The sequence below is a fragment of the Daphnia pulicaria genome, chromosome 6, assembly GCF_021234035.1.
Source record: "Daphnia pulicaria isolate SC F1-1A chromosome 6, SC_F0-13Bv2, whole genome shotgun sequence".
Lineage (NCBI taxonomy): Eukaryota > Metazoa > Arthropoda > Branchiopoda > Diplostraca > Daphniidae > Daphnia > Daphnia pulicaria.
The window spans coordinates 10,640,875-10,660,903 of NC_060918.1; the positions used below are offsets into that span (position 1 = coordinate 10,640,875).

Here is a 20,029-nt window from a genome sequence, read left to right on the forward strand (position 1 = left end):
AAACCCATGGACTTTCGATCGTATTGACTCTTTTTATTTGGATGTACTGGCAATGCCTTCTACAATCTGACATATGTCGACTGCTTTAAGCTAGGAAAATACGTAATGTGATAATGAAAAAAGCCAACAAGTAGTTCAACATTCTAACGGAGTTTTGACAGTACATATTGGAAACGTGAAGCTAGGACGTCGTATTCTGTGTTTACTCTTATTGGGGTTGATTCAGCTGTTATCTCGATAAACGATTAAACGCCCAATAGTATCTTTGTTATGTAAGTGCTGTAATTTATCTTATTGGGGTACATGTATCTATTTAAATGTCCTATTTCTACAGTAAAATGAGTAAAGAAATTTACGAAAATCCGGATTTGAAAAAGGAACGACAAAACTGCCCTTTCAACAAAGAAGAAATCACTCATCTTCTTGATGGAGGAAAAGAAAAAACCATTGAAAGGAAGCAACTTGGTAAAATAAAAAAATATCGCTGTCTTGATAACAGTAAGCAATATTTCCTTTTTTTAGAAAACTACATTCTGTCTGACGAGCAGTTAAAAGATGCTGTTCCAATGGAGTACCTGAGCCATGCAGATAAATATGCCGAAGAACTACGCAAGGCATGTCTGCTAATGCATAAACTGGCAGATTCACCAGCTGGTCAAGTTCCAACTTTGAGGTGACTATTTAAATTGCCAATAATCAGAAGAAAAACATTCTCATCTTTTGTTTTTGTTGTGCACTTGAGGATCTTTTAACCTTTATATTTAAGGTTCTAATTAGAGTTCATGTTTCTTTCTAGGGCCTTAATGGGAGCTGGACTTGGATCTGCTGTTTTGAAAGAAGGAAACCCCTTAGCACTGCATTATGTTATGTTCATCCCAGCTTTGATGGGCCAAGGAACAATAGATCAGCAAGCCAAGTGGCTTGAAAAAGCATACAATCTTAACATGATTGGAACATATGCCCAGGTAATTTAATGAACTGTCACACTTCTATTTATCTGTCAATTCATAACAGTTTTAATTTCACGACCAAGACTGAACTTGGGCATGGAACATTTCTTCGCGGACTTGAAACACGAGCAACTTATGACCCAAAAACGCAAGAATTTATATTGGAATCCCCATCACTAACTGCTTATAAATGGTGTTTGTAAATTGTACTTTTTTTTTATAGAAATCACAATTTAATTATTTTTTTTTCTTAGGTGGCCTGGGTCATGTAAGACTATAGTCTCTTATTATTCATTTAGTCATGTATTTCAAAATTGTAATCAATTAAAATTACAGTGGGTAAAACAGCAAATTACGCTGTCGTAATGGCGCAACTTTACACAAAAGGAAAATGTGAAGGCACTCATCCTTTCATGGTGCAGCTGAGGGACGAAGAAACTCACGAACCCCTGCCTGGTATAGTAAATATGTGGTTACATCCAGTGTGCATATGAAGTTACATAAATTATGCAATACTTTTATTAACAGGCATTTTGATTGGAGAAATTGGACCGAAGCTAGGAATGAATACGAATGACAACGGATATCTTGGCTTTGAAAAATTCCGAATTCCTCGTGACCATCTTTTAATGAAACACTCCCAAGTGCTGGAAGATGGAACATATGTCAAACCCACCAATAGTAAATTAAGCTACGCTACTATGGTATTCGTGCGCGTCGTTGTTTGCCAAGTAAAAAAAATCCGCTAACGAGCTAGATTTTCAAACGAAATTACTAATCCTCAGTACATGACCTTTGTCAGGATATGACTACGAATTTGAGAAAAGCTGTCACTATTGCAACACGTTATAGTTGCGTTCGCCGTCAGTCAGAGCTCAAACCCGGGTTAGTTTTTACAGTTTATCTTTTAAGAGATGTTTACTCATTTCTAAAGAATTTAGGGATCGCGAGCCTCAGGTCATGGACTACCAGGCTCAACAAAATAAATTATTGCCACCATTGGCAGCTACTTTTGCATTCCAATTAGCAGCCGACCATCTATGGAATTTATACAATACTGCCAATAACAATATAGAACAAGGAGATTTAGAGCTACTACCAGACGTATACTCTTTATGAAATACTTCTATAGCACTTTTCCTTTATCGTAATTATTTATTTAACAGCTCCATGGGTTGTCGTGCGCTTTGAAAGCGCTCTGTTCCAGTGAAGCTGCCAATTTTGTTGAAGTATGTCGACAATCGTGCGGGGGCCACGGTTACATGTATGTAATTAAATTAACTTGAATTACTTCAAAATTCTTAAACTTGCGTATTTTTTATTGCTATTTATAGGTCATGTAGCAACTTCCCTCGCATTTACGGGCAGGTGACGGCAGCCGAAACTTATGAAGGAGAAAATACGGTTTTGTGGCTGCAAGTTGCAAGGTTCAATTCACTTCAGTTAAGGACTATTTTGTATTTTATTCTAATCGATGATTGCGTTATCTGTAGATATTTAGTTAAGACTCGCAAAGAAAAATCGGGAGGATTGAGCGTGAAATATCTTATTGGCGAAGAAAAGGGACCTAAAACCGTGGATACAACTCTCGAAGGAATTGTTAAGTTGTATCGGCGCGCCGCCGTTGGGTATGATTGTTCAATGGGTGTCTAGGGTACTTTGTTATTTAATTCCATATATTTGTTTTTCTAGGTTGGTTGACGTGGCAATAGCCGAGTTGGATAAAAGCGGTCGTAAAGGCGAAGCGCCCCATGATGCTTGGAATCATGCTGCCGTCTACCTAATCAAGGCTGCCCAAGCTCACGCCCGTTTATTTGTTGTTGAAAGCTTTGTCGATTCCCTAAAGGAGGGAAAGTTGTCGACACCGGTGCGCACTGTCCTTTCTCAGCTTTGCGAACTTTTTATAATTTACTGGCTTCTAGAACGAAGCGGTGATTTTTTCTTGGTAAGATGATCTACAATTCTCAATGAACGCAGAATAAAATTATTGTTAATATTTAATAGAGGGAGAAAGTCTGGTTATCTAATATTTATTTTGTATTTTATAGTGCTCTAACTTAACAAAGCAAGACTTGTTACTGCTAAATTCCAAGTACGCCCCGTTATTTATGTGTTCCCATTTCTGCCAGCTAATTTATTTATACGATTTATTGATTGTAGGTACGTGGAATTGCTTGCTGCAATCCGACCCCAGGCCGTTAACCTCGTCGATAGCTTTGATTTACGGGATGAGGTTCTCAATTCACCGCTTGGATGTTGGGATGGAAATGTGTACCAAAGTATGCTTCGTAAATTTGGAATTCAATTAAGCTTTTCTCACAAAGTAAACTTTGTTTCTAGGACTCTTTGATGAAGCTGCCAAAAGTCCTCTGAACCAATCGAATGTCCACGAATCCTTCCACAAATATTTGAAGCCCTTGTTAAAATCCAACCTTTAGTTTTGAAGGAAAATGTTGCTGGATGTTACACTTTTGGACAAACTACATTTGCTTGCAATATGTAATTAACATGATCGTATGGCGCATGTCGAACATTTTTTTATTTTTAGAAATTAAATAAGGGGATTTTCTATTCTTTCAGGGTGAAAAATCTATACTTTGTTCAAATGTAGCATTTTTAGTAATTGGGATTATAATAAACCGAGTTCATATATATTTGAAATGCTCTTTTTAAAAAATGCTCTTTTTAAAAATAAAATAAGTTATTTGTTGCAAAAATTCTTCATCATATTCATTTGGACTAATTCTTATTTTCAGTTGCGAAAAAGCCGAAAATTAATTTGATCAATTTGACAATTTCTTATTTGAATCGCCAGAGCGGCAAGCAGACCAACAGCAGACGAAACTTTCATTAATTGGTTTGCTCAGTTTACTCTTCGACCTTCGACGGTTCGACCTTCGTTATCATGAGCTGATCAGCTCATCACGTTTCTCTCCTTTCAAATAAAAAAACTTAGGTAGGGTACACCTACATACTCATTATATATTCATAAAAGAAATCCCATAACCTGTGCGTCACATGGCGAATGTGTGGCAGAATATTCTTGCATCAGACGCACTCTGCAATCATTTACGAACTCCCAACAATCCTTGCTTGAGTATGTACTGTAGAATCTATTGCTTTTATCGGATATTTTCTAAAATAATGAATATGTTACAGAAACCCTTTATTTACGTCGCCGAGCTCTTTTGCTGCAAGAAAAATCTACCAAAGTATCAAGCAGTGAGGAGAGTTTCAGACGTTCTTACTTGCAGCTACGCTCTACAATCTTGTATGAAAGATATGGGGTACCAAAGGAAATTCTGTGCTCTCGTAGTCGCTCTGTTAGTCTACGTGGAATGAATGTATCCTTGTCTGAGAACAAAAACCACAATTCTCAAGATGACCGATACATGACAATTCAGCAAATGTTGGATCATGTATGTACATGGGATTATACGAATGCAGCTTGTTTATATTTTAATTTCTCCTGAATTCTGGTTATTTTTTCTAGCATAAAGAAGCTATTTCAAATCTTACATTTGCAAAAGATGAAGCATCCCTTCTTGCATGTGCTTCATTTGATGGAACCTTGTCGATTTGTGAAGTTTCACCCATATGCAGAGTCTTACACATCCTATCTGGTCATGCAGCAGCAGTAACAGGTAATTTTTTTTATCAAAGTTTTCATGGTTTAAATGATGCTGAATATTGTAGCTAGTATGTGATTTGTCTTTTAGAGGTACATTGGTCGGACAGAAATGAGTGGCTTTTGAGTTGCTCCTTGGACGCATCACTTCGATTGTGGGATGCACAAACCGGGAAATGTTTGCGAATATTTCGTGATCCGACCAAGTCATCCATCAATTGCTGTGCGTTTTTACCTTCCAACAACAATCTAGTCGTAGTAAGCATATCACAATCTATTGCACACTAAATATATTTGATTAAAATAATTTTTTGGTTTGAAACAGGCCGGGAACAAACGTGGTATGGTTCAAATACTCAACATTTCAACAGGCATCTTCCCGCTTAATGGTAGCAGTCAAATCGGAGCTCCAGTTACTTGCCTCACTTGTGATGGGTTGGGTAGATTAATATGGGCTGGTGACGATCGGGTAATTAATTGGAGTTATTTAATTTTTTTTAAAAGTTACTTAATGTTGCTATTATTAAGGGTTACATAAACTCGTTTCTTGTGGATTCAGCAACGGGTCGACTAACTAAAGGACGTCGTCTTGAAATTCAACCTTCAGTGCGTTCTCAAGGACCATTGGTCACCTCAATTTCTTTCACGGCATGGGCTGGTCGAGGTGGACGTGATCCTAGCCTCCTAGTCAGTTGCGCTGCTAATGCTCTATTTTTATACAAGTCAGTTTACTTTCGACTTATTGCGGGATGTGACTTATAATTGCGTTACGTCTCCTTCCTCAACAGAATTGTCGATGAACAAGGAGGACTTCGCCTGAAACGAAGATGCCCGTTAGCACACCATCAGTCTAAAATTCGATCAGAGTTTTGTCCAGTGTCATCTCAGCCAGGAGCGTGGTGCCCCAATCTAGGTAATAACGTTTACACACTGAAATGTTTTCCATTAAATTTATGGGAAATTGTTATGTTTCTAAACAGTGTCTGGTGGTGAGGATGGGTGCATCTATTTTTTGCATGTTGATGCTACGTCAACTACAACTCGTCGCATTCCCGCACACGGTAAAATCCCTTCAGTAAACATCTATTTTTAAAAGACTGGTGTTTTATCCCTGTTTAATTGGAATTTACAGCTTCTGCCGTGCTATCGGTGGCAGCCAACTACAACGGAGCTCTTTTAGCTTCAGGAGATAGCCGTGGTATTATTATGCTCTGGGGAAAACCATCCCATTGAAACTCCTCCCTACTAATCAAATCAATGCTCTAATGTCTAACAAATATGGTCATTGATCTCTCAACGCGGATTGTCAAGTATGTAAAATTTAATGATTGTCTTATTTTTATTTTTAAATATAATATTCGAAGCGCTAGTAGGAAACGCAGCAAGCAGCCCATTCTTTTAAAATTAGATTTATATGTTGAGCTAGCAACTATTCTGGTGAAAATTCGTTAAGTGTTGCTTTTCCGGTTCCGTCCAGAGAATCCCGTTTATTGACATTCTGCAATCGCGAAGATAAAAACACGCCCCTTAAAAAGTTTGCAGGATGTGAGTTGTATACGTACTTGCGTCATTTTCTGGCGTATTGCTGTTTGCAAACATCAAAAGAAACCCGTAATGATGTAATTACGACTGTTAAACGAAGACGCTAGTAATGTTGCTCCACATTTTATTGCCGTGCATGCTTTAACCTTCATGTTTGGTAGTCATAGGATAAACGAAACTTTCGTCCTTTCTATCAGTAGTAATCGGAATTCTGAAATCCCAACTTTTATTGAACCAATCACCTGTATGGCGGAATTCTCATTCACGTCGGATACCTTTGGTTCAGTTCTCGGCTTTGACGTTTTAGCAACGTGATTTCATTACGTTATGAAAAACGTGAAATCCAATGACGTCATTTTCAGGCTATTTTTAATAAGTCACGATTTTCGTCATGGTCCATTGTCAGAATTTGAAAAGATTTGGAAATGCGGTGACCATTAAGGCATCGAGAACGAGATTGAACCGCAACCCGGTTCCGTTGGGTTAACTGTGATGACTCACCACTGGTATTTCAAAAGAAAACAAGCAAAAAGAAAAAAAAAAACCCTTCCGCAAAATGGTGCTTCACAAGCAACGTTTGGCAATAGTGTTGTCTCCTTTCTACGAACCGAGGCGCCACTGACAACAAAAAACAACAGAGAGAGGGCTGGACCCGCTGGAGTCGTATTTCTCAGCCAGTTGGTCCTAGCCAGTCGATAGTTTCATTTGGTTGTTCGGCGCAGTGGGCGTTAGAAAACAAGTTCTCCTCCAGTTTATTCAAAATATCGAGTATTATTTAGTACTTGCCAGAAATGGAAAAAGGAAACCCTCCCCCGTACGCACCTTCTGCACGTAAGTAATCGAAGCAAGAAATTCCTTTGATTTTGTGGTTGAAATTTAGAAAGGAAATGACTGTCTGTCTGGGTATACTTCATCAGGGCGTATTGTGTTTTGTGTAGGATGTAGGACAGGAACGAAAAAGCACTATATTCAAACAAAAAAGAAAGTTGCGCTTAATAGCTTTCCGTCCCGGGTGAAGTCATGTTATGTGTGACAACCTCGTTCTCAATTGGATTTTTATTTTGCCTTTGCACTCATGCTGAATTTTGGTTTGAAGGACTCGATGGAATTATGTTTCAGACGTTTGTTGAGACTAGAAATCCGAGATTCCATCCGTGTCAACATCAACCGACTGGGTGGCAACTGGAAATGCGCAACAAGGTCTTTCAATTCTTTTGATTCTTGAAATCAACAAGCTCTCCTTTTAAGTCGATTAAGCAACCAGCATTCTAGCCACCAGCACATTTCTTTTGTTTGTCTGGCAGGGGGTAAAGGGCTATCCAGGGACGCGTTCCCTTGTAAAGGCAACGTCGCGTCCTCCATCTTTTAGCTCGTCGCAATTTGTTTGCCCTTCTAATAAGAAAAATATTGCAGATTAAAATGATCCTCGTCCGCTTACTAGCGAGTTGGTGCAATCCAATTAATCCAGCTGTGAAAAGTTGGATGATGCAACGTTGCCTTGGCGATGTTACCCGTCTTTGGACAAAATACCGAATTCCTTAGGGAGGACTCGTTCTCTTGGTTATACAGCTCATGATTTATTCATGCAGTCTTGTATTTCATTATTCCATGCGCGACTCCAAGCACGACGGAAAAGTTGACTCACCGAAACGAAGCCATAAAATTGGTGTTGTAGGCTATTTAACTTTTATTTCCGTATGGTAGCGTTTGGAGGAAGGAAAAACAAGCAATTTTAAAAAGCAAATTTGTATTTTCAACAGCTCCCCCAGGATTTATAATGCAAGAAGAACAGAAATGCTACCCTGCACTGCCAGTGGCCGACCCTGCTCCCACTGTTATTCACGTTGGGAACCAACAGGCCGCACCACCGCAAGGTACTTTTGAAAAATATTGTTACATTTAACTCTTCAGTTTAATTCACTTTTACTTTCAACAGTGATCGTCGTAGGAGGAGGATGCCCGAAATGTCACGTATGTCGATACACATTGAAACATTTAAAAAGCTTTTGTTTGTAATATTGATTTTTGTTTGTATAGGTGGGTTCGATTCACACTAGCCACATCACGTGCTGCGGAATATTGTGGGCTATTTTACTATTTCCAGTCGGATTACTTTGCCTTTTGTGTTGCACTAAAAAGAGGTGCACCAACTGTTCATACACAGACTAATAATTATGAACCCGCATGTGCTGACGTTTTGCAACAAGTGCAGGATAAGTCGATTATTTGGAAGCTTGAAAATGAAGGGTTTCATTTATCCTTGAAAGAAAGAAAGACCAAAAACAAGGAATAACTATTAAGTATTACACACTATTTTCTCTTGCTTGAAAAAAAAAAAGAAAATTTGACTCTTACTTAAAGCGCGAAATGCATGTAATTTCGTGAATATTTGAAAGCCTTTCGTTCCAATTTCTTTCTATGTTTTTACGTGTACGATTATCTAACCGCTGTGTGTAGCTATTCCATCGATATGATAATTAATCAGATTTTTTTTTAAACTAGATCGCATCATAGTTAGTAATTGGTAGTGGTTTAATGCTATTTAGTTTTGGCGTGATATACAGAAAATTTTAACCAACTTATATTTAAACAAGCGCTGTACAGTATGTGTTTTCCAAAAAAAGAAATAAAATTGATTCCTTTCTCACATTTTCACAAGGAAAAAAAACAAAATATTTGATCTTTTTAATTATTTTCGTATAAAATAAAATTTTGCTAATTTTTTATTATTCTAAAAGTAACATAGCTGCTGCTGCTGCAGGACTTTAGTATGGTATTATGCTCCTTGAGCCAGATTCAAGGTCAATTGAGCAACTTTTTTTGAAAAACCCACTTTTGTTAAAAATCGTAACACGTCCCTTTTTTAAAACAACGTTAACATAACAACATAAGTAATTTCCCTGTTCAAATTATAGTAGACATCCCGGGTCAACCTCAAAAGCGGTCGTTAGAGGGAAACTGCGTCGAAGGGGGAGAACCGTGGGGTGGGAAACTTTTCATCCCCTCCCTCCTTTTTTCTGCCATGCGAAAAAGGAAACAAAAGGGCTGATATTCATTTCGCTTTTTAGTATCTCGGCTCAGTAGGCCCTAAGAGATTGTCCCGTAGTCACGAAAGAACCTTTCAAAATAGATATTCAAGCCCATTTACTTTGTTAAAACTGCTGCATTCCTTTTCTGTTCTATTTAATCCCCATAAAAATTCTTGCCAGTTTTCGCCGGAAGTTTGCTTGAATTAAAAAAAGCAAGGCAGTCCAGTCGACATTGTGAAAGCATGGCTATCGAAACTCAAAAACCCTCGGGTATGTATTTCTCGGAACTATATTGGCAACCCAAATAGCATTCTTCATTGCTTATTTTTTGTGTGTCAGCCCCACCTGGTTTTCTTAACATGAGCGGCCAGCAGGCTCAACAATCGTATTTACCTTTAGATAATGGCCATCATCATCATCATACTCCACCAGTAATGAATGCACCCAGCCACACCATCATCAATGTGAACACTCAACCATCAAAATCTGTCGTTTTCGTTGGTGGGGGTTGTCCATCGTGCCGAGTATGTGATTTTACAAATATTTTACGAATAGTTAATAATTTGTACGCTTTCAAACAGGTTGGTGTGTTGTCCAAAAGTCATTGTACTTTTTGTGGCATTTTGTGGTCAATTCTTCTTTTCCCAATCGGGTTGTTATGTCTCTGCTGCTGTACGAAGGACCGCTGTTCCAATTGCTCGTACACTCAAAATTGATGCAATTAGCCAGAAAGTGAGTCTGCAATGGTGCATTACTCGAAAGAAAACAATGGTTCGTCGTTCTTTTGTGTTAAATCGTTGAAACTGCTGTCAAACAAAGAAAAACGAATTCACTTGAAATGGATTAGTTAAGTTACCGTTAAAAGTGTTTATAACCAAGAAAATCTGCTTGTTCAATACAAGATTAAAACGTTGCATTCCATTTCTTATCTTGTCATCTTTATATTTGCTATGTTGATTCATAACGATGTCTTTCGCTTTTATGTGATACCTAAGACCTCCATCGTGCCGGTCGTGCTTTTCAGATTGGAGGGATCGCAAATTTCCAATAGAAATCAGAGACCGTAACTGAATCATGTAATCTAAAACAAGTTGACTTGATTGTTTCGAGAACGTAGACGAAGCAGAGAATACAGTAACCATCATGGCGTGTTCATTAATTGTGTAGTTGGATATCCTTTATTTATATTATCAGGCTACAGCTAATATCTGAATCCTGATAACAAGCGTTGCAGTGTCAGAACCATAAAAAGCTAAAAACAAGTAACTTGAATAAGAACCTAACAGTGCGGTATTTTGTGTTCTTTATTTGTTACCGGCTATAATCCTATGTGCTATAGCCAAACCAAAGCATCAAATGAATGAGGGGACTCGGATATCAGTTGCGAATAGTGATGAAATGAAATAAACAACAGTCACATGAAAATTAGTCCATTCGAAATTTGAAAAACCACTTTGAATTCGCCGCTCGTAAAAAAAAAACTGGTACAAAGCGCCACCTATAGTACTGTTTAGAAACTATTCAGAGAAACATCAGACGAATTTGGACATCCATACCACCACACACGTGGAATTAATCATTCATTCTGACATTCAGAAAAAAGAGGTTGTATCTTAATTTTTTCGTCCGTCCTTTGTATGAAAATTAAGTAATGGATCCCGACGGAGACCTTCCTGTATTGTTGGAAACGAGTGAAACAAACCTCCCTCACCAATCTTTCCATGAAAGCAGCACAAATGTTAGTGTAGCCGATTCAGCAGCTGCAACCATGGGAAGCGAATCTTTTAGAGAATTTAGTGATCGCGGTCAAATTAGCAGCAACTCTTCTTCTGACAGTGATGTCTCTGATGAGGAGTCTTTTGTTGAATCAGGTTGTAACAGCAATAAACCATCCTCCAACCAAGATCGCTTTAATGAAAGTGGCATGAGCAGTGATGAAGACTGGGTTGAAGAACCTTGTGCAGATGAACCCATGCATAATATCAAGTAAAATTCTTAATATTATTTGTTTTAAATCAGTGAATCACAAAATACTTTTTGCCATCATCACAGGTGCCTTTTCTGTTCTGAAATCCTGTCAAATGCCCATTCTGTATTGGAGCATTGCCAAACTGTACATCACTTTAGCTTGGCTGCTCTGCAGAAAAAACATGGAATGGATCAATATAGTTTCATCAGGCTGATTAATTTCATTCGCTCATGTAGTGCTACTTCCAGGGAAGTAATGGATATGGACATGCCTATTTGGGAACAAGACAAGTTTATGATGCCTGTCATTGAGGATGATGCTCTTCTCATGTATGGTAAGAAAGTGAGATAACTGTTTCCTCAATTTGAAATGAGAAATTGATGATTTTCCCTTTAGATTTTGATGGAGATGGAGACATTCCTAAGGGATCTGCATCGGAAGTCGTTTCAACAGCAGCTTCGTCTGACAGCGACAATTTGAAGGTTCAAACTGAGGGGCAAATGTTTTCAAACTTTCGAGTGGCGAATGCAGAAGGTGGCCATGTGACACTGAGTCAATCTCATTTTGACGATTTGCACGCCACCCTTCAAAGAATGCAGCTGGTTGTCGACGAATCCAGTGCTACTTTGAAGCAGTATCAAAAAGATATGGAATCTATGCGCAAGGTGAACGCATAGCATCACTTTTGGTATTTCATGCTTCTAACGCGCAGTTTGGTATAGGCAATGAAACACATGGTCATGGGAGATAAACAAAAAGAGGAAGAAGATCTTGCCGCATTGCGTTGTGAGGAAGAAGAGGATGAAGAAGATGGTTATTTCTCTGGTTATGCACATTTTAGCATTCACCACGACATGCTTGCCGTAATTTTTTTACTTTTAATCTTATCAATCGTTTTGTTTAAAAATTTTAATTTTTTCCTTTTTAAAAAATTAGGATAAACCGAGAACAGACAGCTATCGAGACGCCATTATTAAAAATAGCCATATGATGAAGGATAAGATTGTTTTGGATCTTGGGTGTGGAACTGGTAGGATTTTCAAACAAGAACTTTTTAAAAATGGAAACGGAATCATACGCCCTTATTTTCTCAGGCATCCTGTCGATGTTTGCGGTTCAAGCCGGTGCTTCGAAGGTTATTGGAGTGGACCAATCGCAGATCATTTTTAATGCTATGGCTATTATACGGTACGCGCTTGATTTTTTATTTTGAGTTTTCTTCGTAAAAATGTGTGCTATTTCCGCACTTTCAGGGAGAACAAGATGGAAAACAAGATCAAGCTGGTTCGTGGGAAAATCGAAGAAGTTACCTTGAATGAACCTATGGTCGATGTGCTAGTTTCGGAATGGATGGGATACTTTCTTCTTTTTGAAGGCATGCTGGATAGTGTTATTCATGCTAGGAACAAATACCTCGCTCCCGACGGCCTTATGCTCCCCAATTCCTGCACGATTTCGATGATGGCCATTGGGGATTCTGGTGGGAATTTGCATAGCTTTTCTTTTAGAGGTTTTTAAAAGATTTCTTTTACCTTTTCACATTAGAGCGCTACTCTGAAATGGTGAGATTTTGGGACGATGTGTACGGATTGAAAATGACATCGATGCGGCCTGAAGTTCTCCGTGAAGCATCGATCGAAACTGTTCCAGTGGATAAGATTCTCAGTGATCCATCACTAGTACTTCAGTTAGATCTGAAAACATGTACATCGCAGGAAACAGAATTTTTCAGAGTCTTCCAATTGAAAATGACGCGGGAGGATAAACTGACTGCTTTGGTTGGTTCGTTTGACGTCACATTCCATTTGGATCACACGGTTCTGCTTTCTACTTCGCCTTATAGCTCGCCTACTCACTGGAAACAGACAGTTTTTTATTTGCCTGAGCCCATAACCGTGCATACAGGTAAATTCCACGATGGAATTTGTTCATTATTCGATTTTCTCTTGAGTCATCTTTTAAATTTTTTCAGGACAAGTTCTCGACTGCAGTATCAAAGTTCAGCGTCACAGTAAAGAAGTCCGCTGGCTTGATGTGACCATAACTATTAACGGAGAAAAATTCAAATACAGCCTTAGCTGAACACCATCTTTTTATATGTAATATCCATACCAACAATATTTTCGTTGATACCGTGCTTGTTACTCAGTACAACATGTACAACATGTATAATATCCTTATCTTAAATTCTTCTTAACTTTGCAAAAACACACAAAAGAGATCGAAGACTGGAAGAAAAAAACACGAAGAAACAGTGCTGTTTGAAGAGTATTATTCAACCCTTAGTTCATTGTATGATTTCAAGAATTCGGCTGACTTGAGTTGTTTGTTGTTGGGGGCTTATGCTTATGGCATCTTGTAGTTTTTCCCATAGGTTCTTTGGTACGTGTTCGCATTCGTGTTTCAGTTCTCCCCAAACTTGACCCTCATGGACGGCCTGCCCCACCTTGACATTGAGTTGAACTCCAACGGCTGGCAGAATCACATCGGAAGCTCTGGCTCGAGCGGCACCGAGTGCGCCGCAAACTTGAGCGATGGCAAGAGCATCAAGATCAGCGACGTAGCCTTTTTTCAAAAGTAAGAGGTATTAGCCTTGGCAAGTTTTGACAGTTCGACGTAGACAATACCAGAAGCTGCAGTTACTAGCGGAGAAGAAAATTTTTCTTTGGGTAAAACAGATTCAACATTTCCATGGCACAGTTCGTAAGCCACGCCCGGCTGAACATTTTGATTGATCAACATTTTCTCGAACCGGTTCAGCGCTGCTCCGTTCTTCAAGGTTTCAAGAATTAAATCCCTTCCCTGGGCGATATTAGTCGCCTTGCCCGTGGAATGCAACAGTAGTGCTCCTGATGGGAAAAACACGTTCTGTTTGATATTTGTTTACGTAAAAATCAATTGAATGCAAGAAAACCTTGAATAGCCACCAACTCGTTGAGATCTTCTGGCCCGTTTCCTTTCAGACCCGATATGGCTTCAATCACTTCTAGCGAGTTCCCTACCATCATTCCTAAGGGATGATCCATTGATGTCAACACAGCTGTGGTCGACATTCCTTGGTCTCTAGCCGCACCAACCTTTAATGAAAAAGCAAAAAATCATTACCAATCTGTTTTACCTAAAAAACAAAGAAACAGACAGTATTATAATTAAGAATTCTTACAAGATTTTTAGCTAGATGGCGAGCATCGGCAAGTGTAGGAGAGAACGAAGCCCTCCCAACTTTGACATCGAGAACCAGAGCACTGACATTTTCAGCCGCCTTTTTGGAAATGATGGACGCTACACACATAACATACAATAGTTGTTTTTTTATTATTATTATATTATTTTATTTTTTAAATATGTTTCTATTATTTACCTGTGACGAAGTTGGCATTGTCAACGGTTCCAGTAATGTCTCTAGTGGCGTACATGATCCGATCTGCAGGTACAAGATGGGCCGTCTGACCGCAGATGCAACAACCGGAATCAGCTAGGCATTGTTGCATTTCTTCAAGGGTTAAATCAACTTTAAATCCTACAAATTTCTTCATGATTAAGGTTTTTTGTAGTAAAAAAAAAAAATTATTTATTTACCTGGAATGGTTTCAAGTTTATCTAGCGTACCACCCGTAAAACCAAGTCCTCGTCCCGAAACCATTGGAACTTTTAATCCGCAAGCAGCCAAAGCGGGTGCCAGGATCTTGTTCATTCAAAGTGAGATAATATTATTTGGCAATTAATGTAAAATTTATTTTGCTAACCAACGAAATTTTATCTCCCACGCCACCAGTACTGTGTTTGTCAACCAACACCGGTTTCCACTCTTCCGGCCAGGACAGCGTTTCGCCTTTCAATCAAAGGTAAAAAAAATACCCGTTATATTGGTCGGTTTGTTTGCCATAATTTAGCTTATAATGCAAAATTCTTACCTGAAAACGTCATAGTGTTAGTGAGCGTAGAGAGTTCCCTTGCGTTCATTCCTTTTAAATACCATGCCATCAGCATGGCTCCTTTGATTACCAAGCAAGAAAAAAGAACTAAATGTTATTAAAATCCCATTTCCTTAGTCAGCGATTTCTCGATCTTGTCGAACTGTCGATCAATAATACAGGTCAACGCATACAGAAAATGACGACACATGAATGACGACATCACAGTCCAACTGTTCAAATAATTGCAGATATCGGTATTCTCCAATTTTTGCGTCCGCTCCGTGCGTCTCGTATTTCAAAAGGTTTTACATTCGACTTAAAGTAAATTTCTATACTGAGTTTTGAGATCCTTAAATGTAAGATGCGTGATGGAAAACGCTCCTATGTGATATTTAATAGATATACCTAGTTGGGAGCCTTCCAGTCGCCCATCCACCAGCTCTTTGATGAAGAATTTGATCTCTTCGTCGGTCAAATCTTGTCCATCACGTTTCTTGATAATCACGTCAGCAATTCGCATATTGGCAAAGTTTCTAGAGAGGGGTGCACTTTATTACGTGTTCGCTAAACAACTGAACCTGATCCCGCAGACGACCGTGCAAGGGAGCGGAACCGGCGTGAAGCGTTCACAAACGGCGAGCGCATGCGTAACCAAAATAACTTGTTTCCCCCATCAACCATATATATACCAATGTACCCTGGAGCGCCGAGGCCTTCATCTATAGTCTTTATCTGGAATCGAAAGACATTTCGACCGATTTCGACATGTTGGAAAGACGTAGGGTGTATATCAGAAAGAAACCTTGGAATAGCAAAAAAAAAAAAACAAAAAAAAACAGCTTCTAATACGCAATTGACGATGTGGTGTTGCTGTCAGGGCCAGTCACTTTGCACTCGTGCTTCGCACGTCAGGAAATCCTTGAAATGACAACCTGCGTCATTCTTGCTATTAGTTTTTCTATCTGCTTAGTTTTTTTTTTTTTTTTTTTTTACACCAATCGAAATAACTTGTGTGGCCTCATCTGTCCGTCAAAAACAAGAAAAACAATCAGGAAAGAAAGAAATCAAAATTTTAGTTCTGGTTATTCTTTTGTATTAAAAAAATAACTAGTTGGTTACTCGAGCGAGGTATATATGGCTCAGGTTGTGGTTGAACATTGGTAAGACCACGATTGACGTCAGCACAGCTTTCACGATTTGAGCATGTCTCTGCGCGGTCATTGCGTTTCTATCTATTGTTGCTTTTTCTGCTATTGTACTATCTCTAAAATCCTAGTGGTTGGGGCAAGGGTTGCATGGGGCGCGTTTCCGACGACGACAGCATTTTGCAATTTGACGAGAAGGTCGGATGCTACCGACTGCTCTTCATGATGGAGATTTGCCCAAGGTTGTCCTTGAGTAATGGATTGTCCAACAGTGACAAGTAACTCGATACCGACGGCCGAAAGGATTTCGTCAGATGCTCTGGCACGTGCGGCTCCGAGTGCACCGCAAACGGAACCACAGGCTAAGGCATCTATGTCTAAGACCCGACCTGAGAAGGTTATCAAATAAATAAGGTTATCTCACTTTATAATTGAAACTGTACAAAGTTGGGTGGAAGCGATTGGTCGTATAAAGTAGGTTTTCATTTGTTCATACCCGATAATGGAGAATGAATAGCTGTAACGTATTTGGCTCGTGTTAGTTGATATCCTCCCGAGCACAAGTCTGCAGCCAACCGCACGTCGACATTTTGATGCACGAGCATCTTCTCAAAACAAGCTAGAGCCGCCCCATTATGAAGAGTCTCTTCGATAAGTTGCTGCCCTTTTGAAACGTCCGTTCGACCAACCGAATTCAATAACAGTCCGCCTGTATATGGGATCGTGTACGTGTTAGTTGGTTTGCAAGATGTTTTAAAAAATGACGTACCTTGAATTTTAACGAGTTCAACCAGATCCGCTGGTCCTTTCCCCCGCAAAGTTTCAATCACTTCCATCACTTCTAACGAATTGCCTATGGCCATTCCAATGGGTACATCCATTGTCGTGAGGACGGCCGTGGTATTGATCCCTTGATCCCGGGCTGCTTCCACCTGTTACGTTTTTTTTAAATTATTTTTTGAGATTACTCGTTTGGTTCGGTTTTGTTTGTTTTGTTACCAAACTCTTGGCTACTAGGCGGGCGTCGTTCAGGTTTTTGAAGAAGGCCGCCCTCCCAACTTTAACGTCCAAAACGAGAGCGCTGATATTTTCCGCAGCTTTTTTTGAAATGATGGATGCTATTTTTTTGAATTAGGAAATATTTTAAAAAGAAAACTGGTTGTTTTCAATCGAATCGAAACGGGTTTCCCTACCTGTGGCAAGATTGATATTATCTACGGTCGCTGTGACATCACGAGCAGCATACCTGTTTTAACGAAACCATTTGATTGAAAAGAGGTATTGAATAATCTCAAAAGTTAATATCAAATTTGGAAAGTTACATTATTCGGTCGGCCGGGACAAGACTCTCAGTCTGACCTGCGATAAAACATCCGGCGTGTTTAAGACATTCACGCATCTGCTCGTTGGTTAAACTGACATTGAATCCTCAATTTTAAATCAGAATAAATGAATGTTGTTTGAGAAAATAAAATCTTATTTTGTTTTAAATTTTTTAAATAGCCAATTACCTGGAATGGCTTCGAGTTTATCCAGCGTTCCACCGGTGAAACTCAACCCTCGTCCAGACACCATAGGCACTTTCAATCCGCAAGCGGCCAAGGCTGGAGCTAGCACCTGAAAAAAAAATGTGAGTTAATTAAATATTCTTATTACATTCGAGCAAAATTGTGGTTTACCAACGAAACTTTATCACCAACACCACCCGTGCTGTGCTTATCTACCAACAGCGTCTTCCATTCCTCTGGCCATGAAAGAGTTTCTCCTATATTTATCGTTTTTTAACAAATATTTACCATGTTACAGAAAATTACGTAAAAATAAGTTTTGACTAAATAAAATCAACTTGAGATAGTAAAAATGTAAACCTGAATGGGTCATGCAATCGATGAGGATGGTCAGTTCCTTCGGTGACCTGGTAAATTAATGTTTATGTGATACTTTTTTAGGATATTTCCTAGAAAAGGAAAAAGGATAGCAACTTACATTCCATTGAAGTACCAGGCCATTAACATCGCTCCTGTAAAACGTACATTGATGTAGACCATATATTATCAGCTTCTTACTACGTGATTAGTATACTTCAAATGATAAATACGTAATTTTCGTGAAACTCCAGACTTGCCTAATTGAACTGGTTCGATGCAACCCTTGACCATTTCGTCGATAAAGAATTTTATCTCTTCTGGCTCCAATTCGTATTTGTCCCTCTTCTTCTGGATGACATCAGGAATTCGGATGGATTGACGCTCCATTGCTAAGAAAACGACAAAATTAAATCTATCCCGTCTCCTCAATTAAATATGATGACTATTTCTCTTGTCCTGGCAACTAGCTTCCCCCAACTGACTTGATGAATCCTCTGACTGGCTCATTTATGCATTCAGGCACCACTCCCCCTTCACGCCTGCTCCATCCTCCGTATAGGCGGTACATCAGACCCTCAGTGACGTGAAAAACTACTGACCGTTGCCTAGATTTGTGTTATGACCTACCCGGGAGCTTGTCAGCGTTCATATTTTTGGGATCAGTACATTTGATACATACCAAAGGATTATTTCTTGGAAAAGTTTAATCTTCGTCGTTTGAATCGACCGTTATTCTGAACAGAAACATAACGAGTCAAATCAGCAAGGGAGTCGAATTTATGGTGCAGTCATGTTGTTGACCCTTATTGTTGCTGATCAACACTGGTCGAAACCTTGTTTGAAATATCCATACTTTCTAACGCCAAGATGCCCGCCCACCTAAAATGCCATTCTTATCGCACACCCACTTTGTTTGTACTTGTCTCCTTTTCTGTCCAGTGTCCACGTTCGCTTTTACCTGGAACTGATTCTTAATTGCAACATGCAGTTTTTGATTCCCACCATTGTCGGCTGGTTCAAACCCTCGATCGTGTTCCTTATCTTTCGCTGGTTGGCATGTAATTTCATACACTTCTTTGGACAAGTTCTTGATTAAATAAGACTATACTTCCTCCCGTTTAGTAATTTCTTGGAATCGCGGTGAAGGTCTGAATTGGTTGTCATGCCGTCCTTTCTGCATTGGATTATGACCAATTTTCCTACATCGCAGTTAATTCAGTGATTCTTGCTGCCAAACGAAAATTAATTTTCAAAATATTATCTGTCGTAGATGACTAGTGAATATTTAGCCTATAAATATAGACATCTATCTCGATCGATATCTAGACGGTATTCTATTTCATTATTTGCTCCGTATGAAATCGTTAAGGCGGGCCTGCGTAGAGCGATGAAACTGATCCCGCCTATACTCCCTTCCTATTTGAATTGGTCTGTTTGAGTGACATAAACAAAGATGTCGCCAAACTAAAACAGATTCAATCAGCAATTTTTCGACGCAGTTTTTTAAATATTTATAAAAACTGACATTTGATGGATGTTTACGAATGAATTTGTATATGATTTACTACTTCCTGGTTCGATTTGGCAGTGCTGCGACCCTCTTCTGTGGGTCGCTCCGGACATTAAAATTGGATGCGAATTACGACACAAATTCCAATTGTTACTCAACGAAAACAGAAATAAAAAAAATGAACCACGCTACTGATTTTCTGTGTGGAAGGAGGGGGGGGGCGGTAATGTCGTTGATCGGACATTCAGTAAAGGAGATAGAAGTAATAGTTGATACCTTCAGCTGCAGTGGACAATAGCGGGTATAGGCCTACTCCAACCTCACCGAAACAAAAGCGAAAGGAAAACTAGACAGTGCAACATGCAGGTAATATTTCTTGTGAAGTGCACACCCATCCTTCTTGGGTCATTAAGCTTTACTCATGAAATGTAGAAAAACCCAGAAATAAGCGGTTAAGACTGAAAAAGGAGC

At 39.1% G+C, this 20,029-nt stretch overlaps 6 protein-coding genes and 1 long non-coding RNA gene across 11 annotated transcripts; 5 read left to right on the forward strand and 2 right to left on the reverse strand.

The window, feature by feature from the left end:
* The first annotated feature begins 112 nt into the window (after nt 1-112).
* On the forward strand, nt 113-3,604 carry LOC124343189 (probable peroxisomal acyl-coenzyme A oxidase 1). 2 transcript variants are annotated; one of them, XM_046796410.1, is made up of 17 exons: nt 113-276; nt 335-465; nt 523-673; nt 797-965; nt 1,034-1,143; nt 1,205-1,218; nt 1,287-1,406; nt 1,479-1,681; nt 1,753-1,835; nt 1,892-2,054; nt 2,117-2,214; nt 2,285-2,377; nt 2,444-2,578; nt 2,643-2,895; nt 2,999-3,042; nt 3,111-3,229; nt 3,291-3,604. In XM_046796410.1, exons 2-17 carry the CDS (start codon nt 339-341, stop codon nt 3,386-3,388), a joined length of 1,980 nt encoding a protein of 659 aa, XP_046652366.1. In that variant the 5' UTR covers nt 113-276; nt 335-338; the 3' UTR covers nt 3,389-3,604. The 2 variants fall into 2 exon arrangements, with proteins under 2 accessions (XP_046652366.1, XP_046652365.1); XM_046796409.1 differs by having other exon boundaries at nt 115-272.
* Nucleotides 3,605-3,804: 200 nt separating this feature from the next.
* On the forward strand, nt 3,805-8,466 carry LOC124343255 (WD repeat-containing protein 13-like). 3 transcript variants are annotated; one of them, XM_046796519.1, is made up of 13 exons: nt 3,805-4,047; nt 4,110-4,369; nt 4,444-4,594; nt 4,670-4,836; nt 4,904-5,047; nt 5,107-5,300; nt 5,367-5,491; nt 5,559-5,639; nt 5,711-5,888; nt 5,943-6,951; nt 7,881-7,994; nt 8,057-8,091; nt 8,158-8,466. In XM_046796519.1, the coding sequence occupies exons 1-9, from the start codon at nt 3,969-3,971 to the stop codon at nt 5,809-5,811; spliced, it is 1,302 nt and encodes a 433-aa protein (XP_046652475.1). In that variant the 5' UTR covers nt 3,805-3,968; the 3' UTR covers nt 5,812-5,888; nt 5,943-6,951; nt 7,881-7,994; nt 8,057-8,091; nt 8,158-8,466. The 3 variants fall into 3 exon arrangements, with proteins under 3 accessions (XP_046652475.1, XP_046652476.1, XP_046652477.1); XM_046796520.1 differs by lacking the exon at nt 5,943-6,951; XM_046796521.1 differs by lacking the exons at nt 8,057-8,091; nt 8,158-8,466 and having other exon boundaries at nt 7,534-7,917.
* Nucleotides 8,467-9,171: 705 nt separating this feature from the next.
* On the forward strand, nt 9,172-10,061 carry LOC124343368 (brain protein I3-like). Its single transcript, XM_046796703.1, has 3 exons — nt 9,172-9,419; nt 9,489-9,673; nt 9,731-10,061. The coding sequence occupies exons 1-3, from the start codon at nt 9,392-9,394 to the stop codon at nt 9,863-9,865; spliced, it is 348 nt and encodes a 115-aa protein (XP_046652659.1). The 5' UTR covers nt 9,172-9,391; the 3' UTR covers nt 9,866-10,061.
* Nucleotides 10,062-10,674: 613 nt separating this feature from the next.
* On the forward strand, nt 10,675-13,296 carry LOC124343198 (protein arginine N-methyltransferase 3-like). Its single transcript, XM_046796432.1, has 9 exons — nt 10,675-11,135; nt 11,202-11,452; nt 11,515-11,783; nt 11,841-11,981; nt 12,055-12,148; nt 12,213-12,306; nt 12,372-12,598; nt 12,664-13,023; nt 13,091-13,296. The coding sequence occupies exons 1-9, from the start codon at nt 10,801-10,803 to the stop codon at nt 13,198-13,200; spliced, it is 1,881 nt and encodes a 626-aa protein (XP_046652388.1). The 5' UTR covers nt 10,675-10,800; the 3' UTR covers nt 13,201-13,296.
* Nucleotides 13,198-15,678, reverse strand: LOC124343254 (thymidine phosphorylase-like). Its single transcript, XM_046796518.1, has 9 exons — nt 15,441-15,678; nt 15,033-15,113; nt 14,865-14,950; nt 14,698-14,803; nt 14,480-14,638; nt 14,282-14,400; nt 14,033-14,195; nt 13,746-13,967; nt 13,198-13,683 (listed from the first exon to the last, which is right to left on the reverse strand). The coding sequence occupies exons 1-9, from the start codon at nt 15,553-15,555 to the stop codon at nt 13,406-13,408; spliced, it is 1,329 nt and encodes a 442-aa protein (XP_046652474.1). The 5' UTR covers nt 15,556-15,678; the 3' UTR covers nt 13,198-13,405.
* LOC124343393 lies at nt 14,337-18,411 on the forward strand. Of its 2 annotated transcripts, none has more exons than XR_006919213.1 (6): nt 14,337-14,421; nt 14,491-14,817; nt 14,894-14,963; nt 17,684-17,810; nt 18,130-18,219; nt 18,300-18,411. It is a non-coding gene; the product is annotated as an uncharacterized LOC124343393 (long non-coding RNA). The 2 variants fall into 2 exon arrangements; XR_006919214.1 differs by having other exon boundaries at nt 14,378-14,424.
* LOC124343253 (thymidine phosphorylase-like) lies at nt 16,095-18,435 on the reverse strand. Its single transcript, XM_046796517.1, has 11 exons — nt 18,306-18,435; nt 18,167-18,200; nt 18,049-18,095; nt 17,860-17,945; nt 17,692-17,797; nt 17,503-17,608; nt 17,374-17,426; nt 17,180-17,298; nt 16,950-17,112; nt 16,677-16,889; nt 16,095-16,569 (listed from the first exon to the last, which is right to left on the reverse strand). Exons 1-11 carry the CDS (start codon nt 18,433-18,435, stop codon nt 16,286-16,288), a joined length of 1,341 nt encoding a protein of 446 aa, XP_046652473.1. The 3' UTR covers nt 16,095-16,285.
* Between the last annotated feature and the right edge of the window lie 1,594 nt (nt 18,436-20,029).

What these genes read in the sequence shown, in the direction of transcription:
- LOC124343368 (XM_046796703.1), top strand. Translation starts at nt 9,392, where the DNA reads ATGGCTATCGAAACTCAAAAACCCTCGG. An exon ending in CGAAACTCAAAAACCCTCGG is followed by an intron (nt 9,420 to 9,488) that starts GTATGTATTTCT and finishes TTTGTGTGTCAG; the next exon opens with CCCCACCTGGTTTTCTTAAC. An exon ending in GGGGTTGTCCATCGTGCCGA is followed by an intron (nt 9,674 to 9,730) that starts GTATGTGATTTT and finishes GCTTTCAAACAG; the next exon opens with GTTGGTGTGTTGTCCAAAAG.
- LOC124343253 (XM_046796517.1), bottom strand. Translation starts at nt 18,435, where the DNA reads ATGGAGCGTCAATCCATCCGAATTCCTGATGTCATCCAGAAGAAGAGG. An exon ending in TTGGTGATAAAGTTTCGTTG is followed by an intron (nt 17,798 to 17,859) that starts GTAAACCACAAT and finishes TTTTTTTTTCAG; the next exon opens with GTGCTAGCTCCAGCCTTGGC. An exon ending in GTCCCGGCCGACCGAATAAT is followed by an intron (nt 17,427 to 17,502) that starts GTAACTTTCCAA and finishes TCGTTAAAACAG; the next exon opens with GTATGCTGCTCGTGATGTCA.
- LOC124343198 (XM_046796432.1), top strand. Translation starts at nt 10,801, where the DNA reads ATGGATCCCGACGGAGACCTTCCTGTATTGTTGGAAACGAGTGAAACA. An exon ending in TTCACCACGACATGCTTGCC is followed by an intron (nt 11,982 to 12,054) that starts GTAATTTTTTTA and finishes TTAAAAAATTAG; the next exon opens with GATAAACCGAGAACAGACAG. An exon ending in GCCCATAACCGTGCATACAG is followed by an intron (nt 13,024 to 13,090) that starts GTAAATTCCACG and finishes AAATTTTTTCAG; the next exon opens with GACAAGTTCTCGACTGCAGT.
- LOC124343254 (XM_046796518.1), bottom strand. Translation starts at nt 15,555, where the DNA reads ATGCGAATTGCTGACGTGATTATCAAGAAACGTGATGGACAAGATTTG. An exon ending in TGGGAGATAAAATTTCGTTG is followed by an intron (nt 14,804 to 14,864) that starts GTTAGCAAAATA and finishes TGAATGAACAAG; the next exon opens with ATCCTGGCACCCGCTTTGGC. An exon ending in GCCATCTAGCTAAAAATCTT is followed by an intron (nt 14,196 to 14,281) that starts GTAAGAATTCTT and finishes TTTTCATTAAAG; the next exon opens with GTTGGTGCGGCTAGAGACCA.
- LOC124343189 (XM_046796410.1), top strand. Translation starts at nt 339, where the DNA reads ATGAGTAAAGAAATTTACGAAAATCCGGATTTGAAAAAGGAACGACAA. An exon ending in AACTCACGAACCCCTGCCTG is followed by an intron (nt 1,407 to 1,478) that starts GTATAGTAAATA and finishes TTTTATTAACAG; the next exon opens with GCATTTTGATTGGAGAAATT. An exon ending in GGATGGAAATGTGTACCAAA is followed by an intron (nt 3,230 to 3,290) that starts GTATGCTTCGTA and finishes CTTTGTTTCTAG; the next exon opens with GACTCTTTGATGAAGCTGCC.
- LOC124343255 (XM_046796519.1), top strand. Translation starts at nt 3,969, where the DNA reads ATGGCGAATGTGTGGCAGAATATTCTTGCATCAGACGCACTCTGCAAT. An exon ending in TTCAGCAAATGTTGGATCAT is followed by an intron (nt 4,370 to 4,443) that starts GTATGTACATGG and finishes TATTTTTTCTAG; the next exon opens with CATAAAGAAGCTATTTCAAA. An exon ending in CCAACAACAATCTAGTCGTA is followed by an intron (nt 4,837 to 4,903) that starts GTAAGCATATCA and finishes GGTTTGAAACAG; the next exon opens with GCCGGGAACAAACGTGGTAT.